The sequence below is a fragment of the Daucus carota genome, chromosome 3, assembly GCF_001625215.2.
Source record: "Daucus carota subsp. sativus chromosome 3, DH1 v3.0, whole genome shotgun sequence".
Classification (NCBI taxonomy): domain Eukaryota; kingdom Viridiplantae; phylum Streptophyta; class Magnoliopsida; order Apiales; family Apiaceae; genus Daucus; species Daucus carota.
In genome coordinates this window covers 4,642,436-4,653,140 of record NC_030383.2, presented here as the reverse complement: position 1 = coordinate 4,653,140, position 10,705 = coordinate 4,642,436, and the positions used below count along the sequence as shown (strand labels likewise).

Sequence of the window (10,705 nt, the reverse complement as noted above, 5' to 3'; positions counted from 1 at the left end):
TGCGTAATTTTAAATTTTTATAACATACATATTTTTAGCAAATTTCTCAATATATATTTTCAATTATTAAACTAAACAACACATTATCAATATTCAAATATATGTATTAAGATTAAGTAATATTATCCTTGCATATTAAAAGACTTGTATTTGTTAGGATCAGCGTCAAACAATATTATAATATAGTTAGAAATTGTATTTCATTAGTTTTAATATAATAATAATAAGTTGTGGTGGGTTATATTCCAAGTACATGATAATCTAATAGGGTGTATTCAATTGAGATTTTAAAAGATTTTTTTTCATTTATGAAATACGAGAGTATTCAATACGGATTTTTTAAAATGTATAATTGAATGTTGAGATATTAAATTGAGATTTTAAATCATGTTATAAAATCTGATTGTATTCAATCAAGATTTTAAGACAAGCTTTATTAATCGAGTGATATTCAATTGAGATCTTTTAAAATCTATTAAAGTCTCTGACGGTATTCAAATATTGGATGGATTTTTTTTGGCTTCATAAAATCATGAATTTTATGATCTTTTTCGATGTATATTAAGTTTTCTGAAATCCCATCAAATTCATGAGATTTTGATGGATTGTGCTTAAATCCAAAAAAAACTATATCAACTTTGCGACATTTTATCAAGAATCCGTAGAAAATATAAATCGGACACAATCCACTAAAATCTCATTGAATATAATCAATTGACATAAATAATTTTTAGGAGACAGTTAAAAATTATTGAATATCTCCTAAACTTCCCGAATTTATGAATAAAAAACCATAAATATATAATAGAGATTGAATATTCATTAATTCATGAGACTTAAATTCCTTTTGAATGTTAGGATCTTATATTTTAAATACAACCTGTATACAACTAAAACTTTTATAATCTTCTCAAAAGTACATTTAAATTCTTAAAAGATCCCCCTCCTCCAACCCATTTAAAGCACAAATCCAACAAATAGTATCTAAAATCCTAATGACAATAAATAAAATTTTCCAAAAGCTGTTGGTTACTGGTTGTAACCTTTTTTGTCATAAATACATACCATCTTAAGACCATACCAAACACGGTCTTATTCTCCATTTCACCACCTATATAAACTCCACTCTCCCTTCATCTTCACTCACCAAACCCGCCTTCACATTTCATTCAAAAAAAATCTCCACAGCCACAAAACCTATACACACAGCTTGAAAATGGCACACCAAGGACATCCAGTGAATGTTTACACCTTGCCGGAATTCCCCACCGGCGGTCATGAGGTCGTCACCGGAGTGGACCCCACCAAGCTAAATCATCCCTGGGATGTTTGTATGTTGGGGTTCATAACAGCGGATATTCTGGGAGTGAAAGTTCGCGGTGCGCTCGCCGGGAGAGAAATGGTGACTTTGGTTCGTGATTATAACAGCTTCTGGTCAAACCGGTATGTTATCAAAGTGTTTAATGGGATGAACGTGGAAGTTGGGTATCTTGATGAGAGAGCGTCTGTTGTGTTGGCGCGGTTGATGGATGCTGGCTTGGTTTGGGTTGAAGCGATTATTCCGAATTATTCGATGAAAGCCGATGCTAAATGGAGGCCGGTTCAAATCTATGTGTTTGCTATTCGGGAGAAGGTGGATGAGGTTTATGCTAAGATAATCTGGGGTGGATTGGAGATAATTAGGACTGAAGGGAGTGTGGAGATAGTTGAGATGGCGAGGCAGGATGAGCATGATCAGAGGAGATTGAATGGGATAGCTAGAGTTGTGAGTGATGGTGCGGTGGTGGAAGTGGTGGAGACGCCGAGGGAGGTGGTTAAGACGGAGTTGTTTTTGCATCAGAAGAAGGCGTTGGCTTGGATGGTGAAGACGGAGAGTTGGGCTGGGATGCCACCTTTTTGGGTGGAGCAGTGTGATGGGAGTTTTGTTAATGAGGTTATGAATGTTGGGGTGGCGCATAGGCCGAGGGCTTTGCGTGGGGGGATTTTGGGGGATGATTCGGGGATGGGGAAGACCTTGACTCTTCTTTCTTTGATTGCGTCGGATAAGTGTAGTTATGGTGGTGGTAGTGGTAGTGGTTCGGGAAGTGATGTGGTGGAGGATGGTAAGGAGGAATTTGCTATTTATCAAGGTAAGGAGCCGAAGAGGGCGAGAGGGAGTAGAGTGGTGGATAAAATGAGGAAAAGGCAGAGAGTTGTAGGAGAGCTAAGTAATGATGGAAATGCTTTGATTGATCTTGTGGCTTCCAGGACAACATTGGTTGTGTCCTCGACTTCTGTGTTTTCGACGTGGAAAGAGCAATTGAAAAAGCACACGAAGCCGGGGAAGTTTAGTGTTTACCTGTATTATAAACAGAGGACTAAGGACCCAATGGAGCTTATAAAGTATGATTTGGTACTCACCACATACTCTTTATTGGCTTCGGAACTGGAATCGGGATCACCAGTATTCCAAGTACCTTGGTGGAGGGTGATTTTGGATGAAGCACATCTGATAAAGCACTCCACTCCTACACAAGCCTCTGCTGTACTTAGGTTAAATGCTAGGCGGAGGTGGCTGGTCACAGGAACTCCCCTACAAAACACTACAATGGACATGTATTCTTTCATGTCATTTCTGAAATACAATCCATTTACAGATAAACACTCCTGGAAAAAGACGCTGCTAAAGCCAGTGGACACGAGTAGTGAGGTCACTCGGTTACAGGTACACGTTTTAACATTCTTTGCCTGTATAGTGCATGCACTCGTCTAAAATACCTGCTTAATTACTGATTGTTGCACTACTTATGTCCCCTTGTCCTACAAACTTACACAGATGGTGAGTTGGGGATTACTTGAATTCAGGGACTTGCAGAGAAGTTAATTGTCTGTTCCTGTTTTTGTTTTATGAGCAATGTTACCTGAATAATTTCTTCACAATTCCTAGATATGTACTTTAATCATTTAGCTTGATATGATCTGACATTGTTATGATTTCTTGGATTCGCATGTGTTTTCAAGTAGTAATGGCAACCTCTCCTTTTATTGTGTGCTAGAGTGGTGTTTGTTGGCTATCTAATATAGTACTTTATTATATAATTTGAAAGAATTTTCATGTTCTGTGTTAGGCTGTAATGGAAGCCATCTGTTTGAGGAGGACGAAAGAGCAGAACATACTCGGATTGCCTCGAAAAATCATGAAAATATGTTCTGTCGATCTTTCTGCCGAGGAAAGGCAGCTTTATGATCAGATGGAAGTGGAGGCTAAGACTGCCGTTCAGGATTACATCTCCTCAGGCACAGTCAGAAGCCACTACATAGCCGTGCTTGGAATAGTTCTCCGACTCCGCCAGACATGTACTCATATGGACCTCTGCCCTAAAGTTCACATCGCAACTCTTCCGTGCAGCAATAAAGAAGGTATTTTGCAGAACTATCTTTTATTCACATTTATGGACTACATAGTTTTATTTATGTACTCTTAAGTTATGTTATTATGATGAACACTTACAAGCACAAGCAAATGCATGCAGAGCTGTCCAACAACCCTGAGCTGCTGAAGAAAATGGCGGCAATACTCGACGGCAGTGAAGAATTGGAGTGTCCGATCTGCCTTTCGGCCCCAAACAACATTGTGATCACACGGTGTGCTCACATATACTGCCAGTCATGCATCCTCAGGACCCTCAAGCGTGACAGACCCCGCTGCCCTCTTTGCCGGCATGATCTCTCGGAGTCTGATATTTTCTCAGCTCCAACAGAACAAAGTAATGCCGAAATAGCCTCTTCCGGAGAATCATCTAGGATAACTGCTCTCCTGAAACTTCTATCAGAAGCACGGGATCAGGACCCCACAGCAAAGTCTGTTGTATTCTCCCAGTTCAGGAAGATGCTGATCTTACTTGAAGAGCCTCTGAAGACTGCTGGCTTCAATGTACTGCGTTTGGATGGATCGATGATCGCAACAAAGAGGGCTCAAGTGATCAAAGATTTTGGTGTGCCAGCTCCTAATGGTCGTCCCACGGTTTTGCTTGCCAGTCTAAGGGCATCAAGTACCGGAGTTGATCTCGCCGCTGCTAATAGGGTGTACCTTCTGGAGCCCTGGTGGAATCCAGAAGTTGATGACCAAGCAATAAACAGAGTACACCTGACAGGGCAAACGAAAGACGTGACTGTTGTACGAATCGTTGCCCGAAACAGCATCGAGGAGCGGATATTGGCTCTCCAGGATCAGAAGAGGATGGCTGGGCCGGCGGTGTACAAACTAAACATCAATGATATCCGGACTCTGCTATCCTTGTGAGTTATTCTTACTCCTACATTTGCATTTTGGTATTACTTTAGCTGTGTAGATAATTCGGTAAAACAATGAAATTAACATGATTTTCAATATTTAAACTTATGATAACTCTATAGGTGATTGTGTTTACTGTTTAGCTAACTAATTTGCTGTAAATGCGACAGAAATGGATGAAAGTGTGCATACCTGAAATCTCAACAAGGAGGTGCAGAGAGTGATGCAGAGGACTGCCAGGAATGTAGCTGGAAAAAATCGACAATACCTGTGGTTCCAAAATCCACATATAGCACATTCCCTTTCTCTCCACAAGCATCACAAGGCTTCTTGTTGCACTGACCTTAGAGCGCTATGTGCTTGTGACACACATGCATAAAGGTCACACATAGCAAGTATACATGCAGTACCGGCTTGAAGAAGTGAATCAATGGCGGCATGGGGGATGTTTGGTATGTTGAGCCTTCGGTTGTTTTGTAACAGGGATGTCTCCCATCAGAGTGGTTTCCGGGATGTTATGATGAATGTTTTGTATCAGTATTATTTACTAGCCGCGCCATGCGCGGCCTAGGTGCAATTGAAATTATATTTACAAATTTTTAAAGTTAAATTTCTTTTTTGATTGTATTAGTTTAAAAGGTCAAGGAATAGATGGAGCTAGCTATTTTCATACAATTGCTTTGGATTGTGTTGAATTGTGTGAGCACTTTAATCATATATTAGTGCAATATGTGCGTAGGTCTGCGAATGGAGTAGCACATTTGTTAGCTACTCATTCTACGTCTGACCTTAGGGAGTGGGCTGATGATCCTCCCGAATTTATTCATGATGTACTCTGTTCTGATTCTCTTTGATTAATGCAATCCCATTTTCCTTCAAAAAAAAAAAAAAGGCCGATGATAACATTAATAAAGTTATCATAACTCAACTGATATCAATGATAATGAAAAAATATCTAACAAAGAAGAATTGATAATAATAATAAAATATATCTTACTTAATTACTTCACAATAGTCTTTTTATAGATTAAAATATGTACAAAGAATAGATACGCCTTTATGACTAGTGTGACACAAAATAACAAAATGAAAATATAATATAGCTCAATATTTTTTATAAAATAAGTATTGGTTGATACTTAGTATAATTCCTGTGTTATTATGATATTATTCTTTGATTCAAATTTGCTCTCAAGAAATTTGTAAGTATTCAAGACTTGTTCCCTCTATAAAAAATCAATAATAAAAAAACTATATGAGAATATTAAAAATACAAGAAAAAATATGTTATAATTATTTTTTTCTTTTAAAATAAATTTCAAGCAAAAATAATTACATATTTTTGTCAAACATTACCGAATAATGTATTCCTAACAAGTTGAACATTCATTTATTTTTTCATTAATTTACTATTATTTTTATATTATAAGTGTATTAATAAATGAGATTACAAGGGTTTTCAAAAAGTAAATTTGTTATTAAACTAAAAAATAATGAATTTTATTATTTAATATTTTATATTTGAAAATAATATTCTAACGAAAACTATTAATTTTGTAAAATTGAACTTAATAATACCTTTTCTTATTATTGATTATACCTTAAACAAAATAAGAGGACAATTAGATAAATATAATTATTTTTATATAGGGATATGAAATAATAAATGAATGATTGGAAAAAAAAATGAAAATACGTTTTTAATTTTGAAACTATATAATTATAGTGTATGGATGTGTGTGTGTGTGTATAATTATATTTTTGTGATTGTTTTATATAAACAGATAATATTCAAATTAAATTTAGAAACATGTAATTTTAAATTAAGATTAAAAATATTGAAATATAGTTAATTAGTACGATAAAAGTATTTATCTTTAATTTTTGGGAAACATCATAGTAAAAGCTAAATAGTTCGTAGAAGAGAAACAATTAGTGTGTAATTCATGCGCTTATTATTTTTAATTTTAAAACTATTTTCTGTTTTAAAATATTTCAAATTGTCTAGTCATTGTTATTATGGTGATGGTAAAAGCAAGATAGTATTTGTAAATTCTAAATATTAAAACTAAAAAAACACACATATATATTATGTTAGATATAATTGATGATTACTAATGTTCTTAAAGTTTGTTTTAGAACAGGAATCATCAGAGTTTAATATGGAAGCTGATCAGAGTTTGGTAAAGTCTGACAGAGTTTGATAAAGTCTGACAGAGTTTGATAAAGTCTGATCAGAGTTTACATAGTCAAGACTCGACAGAGTTTACACGTGGAAAAAGCTCAGAAGCGGATATACTTCAAGGAAGGATAGAAGCGGAGGAGTGATTTGCTGACTATGGAAACTAAACAGAAAACTGGAGCAATCTTTGATTGATAGAATTCATAGCTGATTTATAGGATATCAAATCAGAGATTGATTTTGTAACTGTGTCTATATAAACACAGATTAGGGTTACTCTAGATGAGTTGAGTTATCGAGTATATTTTACAGAACCCTAGCAGCTCTTAGTGATACATTATAAATCACTAAGAGAGTTTTTGTAATCATTCAAGCTTTGTGAATATAAGAGTTTACTGCTTTCAATCTCTTATATTGTCTTACTGTGTTACAGATTGTGATCACTATATCAGATTATATAGTGAATTTATAGGACCTAACAAGTGGTATCAGAGCCAGCTCTGTTAAGATTACTACAGTGAGATCTTAAGCACAATCATGTCTGAAAAATCACAAGCTTCATCCTTTAGAGTTCCAATCCTTAAGGCATCTGAATATCCAGTCTGGAAAGAGAGAATGATAATATTCTTAGACTCTGTTGATCCAGAATATCTTGACAGGATCTTTGATGGACCACATATGCCCACCAAGCTCTCTGTTGGGCTTGCTGATGAACCTCAGAAGATGGTTCCAAAAGAAAAGAAAGATTATACCCCTGAGGACATCCTGTCAATTAGTAAAGACTCAAAGGTGAAACACCTTTTGCACAGTGCCCTTGACAATGCAATGTCTAATAGGGTAATTGGGTGCAAAACTGCTAAACAAATCTGGGATGCTCTGGAAACCAGATGTCAAGGAACTCAGGCCATTAAGAAAAACAGAAAAACAATCCTTACACAGGAGTATGAGCACTTTGACTCAAAATCTGGTGAGTCTCTGACAGATCTGTATGACAGATTTGTCAAACTGTTGAATGACTTATCTCTGGTGGACAAGGAATATGATCTTGAAGACTCAAATCTCAAATTCCTTCTGGCTCTTCCTGAAAAATGGGATTTGAAAGTCACCACAATAAGAGACAATCTTGATCTTGGAGAAATGTCTCTTGATGATGTTTATGGAAGACTGAAGACTCATGAACTTGAAATGGAGCAAAGGAGCAAACGTCATGGAGGAAAATCAAAGTCTGTTGCTCTGAAAGTTCAAGAAGAAGCTGCTAAGAGCAAAGGAAAAGCTCATGTCACAAAGTCTGACATTGAGTCATCAAACTCTGATGACTCAAACTCTGATGTTCCCTCAGACTCTGAAGAAAGTGATGATGAGATGATGCAGTTAGCAGCATTGATGGTGAAAAGCTTCAAGAAGTTGGCCTACAAAAAGTTCAACAAAGGCAAAAGTTTTTCAAGGAAAGACAGAAACTCTGACAGAGTTTATGATAAGAAGAATTTCAAGAAGAATGAGGGCAAGGAAGGGAAAGCTGGAAAAGCTGACAAGTATACCTGTTTCAACTGTGGTGAAAAGGGTCACTTTGCATCTGAATGCAAGAAAGCCAAAAAGGAAAAAGAAAAAGCCTTTATCACCAAGAAAGGAAACTGGACAGATACATCTGATTCAGAAGAAGAAGTCAATTATGCTCTGATGGCAAACACTGACAACAACTCTGAATCTCCTGCTAAGGTACCTCATTCTACTCTTGCCTTTGATACTGAAGATATAACTGAGTTAAGATTGTTTCTTAAAACTTTGCATACCAGCTTTAGAGATCAGACTTTAGAAAATGAAAGATTAAAATCTGAAACTCTAAGTGTAAAGAAAAGGAATGATTATCTAGAAAAAGAATTAGTTCAGATGTTGGAAGTTCAGAAAGAAAGAGATGATGCTGTCATTGTCAAAGATGAATTATTAAAGAGGTATGCATCTCTTCAATCAGAACTTGCTAAGGAAAGGGAAATTATTAAAACATGGACTAATTCAGGCAAAACTACTCAGGATATCTTAGGTAGTGGAAACTGGAAGAAGGGACTAGGTTACACTGATAACTCTGAAGCTGAGTCATCAAAAACAGAGTTTGTTAAAACTCAAAAACCTAAGGTTAAACCTGTCAAATTTGTTGTTGAATCCTCTAAGTCTAAACAGAGTAGACCAAAATCAGAGATTAACAAAAATTTAAAATCTGATAAGCCCAAACAGGTTAACATAGGACTGATGACTCAGAAACAGCTTAAACACAAGCTTAAAGAAGTAAAGTCTGTTGACAAAAACAAGGAGCCTAGGAAAAACAGAAATGGCAAGATTGGAATAGATAAGAGTAATAACTACATGTCTGTTCCAAATGCACCTAGGAAGACATGCCATAACTGTGGTAATACTAATCATCTTGCTAATTTTTGCAGGAAGAACAAGGACATTAACTCTTTACCTACAAAGTCTGGAGTTAGACAAAGTAGTATTAGATATAAACCACAAGATCCATGTTTTCATTGTGGTAGTTTATGGCATTCTATTTATACTTGCAAAGAATATCATAGTTTGTATTATGATTATTATCAATTGAAACCTTCTTTGAAGAAGTTTAATAAAAGCTCTGCAAGTACAAAATCTGTTTCTAGTACAAACTCTGTTGCAAAGTCTGTTAGCTCAAACTCTGATAATAATACCGCTGCAAAAGCTAACAAACTTAATAAGGCCAAGGGATCCAAGCAAGTCTGGGTCCTTAAAACTAACAATTAGTGGTCTTTGTGATTGCAGGGCAACAGGAAGAATATTCTAGTCTTAGACAGTGGATGTTCAGGACACATGACTGGAAATAAGGCCCTGCTGTCAGAGTTTGTGGAGAAGGCTGGCCCAAGTGTTTCTTATGGAGATGGCAACATAGGAAGGACTCTGGGATATGGCAACATCAATCTTGGAAATGTCATCATATCAAATGTAGCTCTTGTTCAAGGGCTAAAACACAATTTACTCTCTGTCAGCCAAATCTGTGACAGAGGATATCATGTTGATTTCTATGAAGAACACAGTGAGATAGTAAGCAAGTCAACAGGCAAAGTGGCAGTGATTGCTCATAGACATGGGAATATTTATGAAATCCACTTGCCTACAAACTCTGAAGGAAAAGCAATCTGCTTGTCTACAAGGATCTCTGCAGAAGAAAGTTGGAAGTGGCATAAGAAGCTCTCACATCTGAATTTCAACTCTATAAATGAGCTTATAAAGAAAAAGCTTGTGAGAGGACTTCCTGAATCACTACTCACATCTGATGGATTATGTGATTCATGTCAAAAGGCCAAGCAGAGAAAGACATCCTTCAAGAGTAAGACTGAATTCTCAATAAAGAAACCATATCATCTTCTACATGTTGATCTATTTGGACCAGTTAATGTACCATCTATTGCAAGGAAGAAATATGCTCTTGTCATTGTTGATGAGTATACCAGATACACTTGGGTATATTTTCTTCACTCTAAAGATGAAACAGCCTTGCATCTGATGGATCATGTGACACAACTGGACCATGGATCTGAAGACAAAGTGAAGATCATTAGAAGTGATAATGGAACTGAGTTCAGAAATTCAACAATGGAAGAGTTCTGCAAAGAAAGAGGTGTAGTGCAACAATTCTCTGCACCTGGTACACCACAGCAAAATGGTGTAGTTGAAAGGAAAAACAGGACTCTTATAGAAGCTGCCAGAACTATGCTTGATGAGGCTAAATTGCCTACTTATTTCTGGGCAGAAGCTGTTCAAACAGCCTGTTTCACTCAAAATGCAACCTTGATTAATAAGCATGGCAAGACCCCATATGAGATGGTGAAGAAAAAGAAGCCAAATCTGAAGTATTTTCATATATTTGGGTGCAAATGCTTTGTCTTGAAGACTCATCCAGAACAGCTTACCAAGTTTGATCTAAAAGCTGATGAAGGCATCTTTGTAGGTTATCCTCTGATAACAAAGGCCTTCAGAGTCTACAATCTAAGAACCAAGGTGATCATGGAATCCATACATGTGTCATTTGATGACAAGAAAATTATGGGCTTAACTGATATGGATGATCATGAAGAACTGCATTTTGAAAATGAAGAAATATTCTCTGATTCGATAAACTCTGATGAGCAGTCAAACTCTGACTGTGAAAAAGATACAGCAAACTCTGATGAAAATTTACAAGTTCATGATGATGGAGCACTTGCTGAGGGGGAGCATCAGAATGT

General features: G+C 36.3%; 2 protein-coding genes across 2 annotated transcripts; both read left to right on the top strand.

Moving 5' to 3' along the window:
- The first annotated feature begins 1,216 nt into the window (after positions 1 to 1,216).
- LOC135151120 (putative SWI/SNF-related matrix-associated actin-dependent regulator of chromatin subfamily A member 3-like 1) lies at positions 1,217 to 2,863 on the top strand. The gene is made up of 2 exons (XM_064088700.1): positions 1,217 to 2,704; positions 2,816 to 2,863. The coding sequence occupies exons 1-2, from the start codon at positions 1,217 to 1,219 to the stop codon at positions 2,861 to 2,863; spliced, it is 1,536 nt and encodes a 511-aa protein (XP_063944770.1).
- A 250-nt stretch (positions 2,864 to 3,113) lies between these two features.
- Positions 3,114 to 4,282, top strand: LOC135151119 (putative SWI/SNF-related matrix-associated actin-dependent regulator of chromatin subfamily A member 3-like 1). The gene is made up of 2 exons (XM_064088699.1): positions 3,114 to 3,399; positions 3,513 to 4,282. The coding sequence occupies exons 1-2, from the start codon at positions 3,114 to 3,116 to the stop codon at positions 4,280 to 4,282; spliced, it is 1,056 nt and encodes a 351-aa protein (XP_063944769.1).
- The last annotated feature ends 6,423 nt before the right edge of the window (positions 4,283 to 10,705 follow it).

Bases quoted from the DNA above. Each gene is read 5' to 3' on its own strand.
- LOC135151120 (XM_064088700.1), top strand. From the start codon at position 1,217: ATGGCACACCAAGGACATCCAGTGAATGTTTACACCTTGCCGGAATTC. The intron at 2,705-2,815 runs GTACACGTTTTA...AAACTTACACAG, and splicing joins GTGAGGTCACTCGGTTACAG to ATGGTGAGTTGGGGATTACT.
- LOC135151119 (XM_064088699.1), top strand. From the start codon at position 3,114: ATGGAAGCCATCTGTTTGAGGAGGACGAAAGAGCAGAACATACTCGGA. The intron at 3,400-3,512 runs GTATTTTGCAGA...AAATGCATGCAG, and splicing joins TCCGTGCAGCAATAAAGAAG to AGCTGTCCAACAACCCTGAG.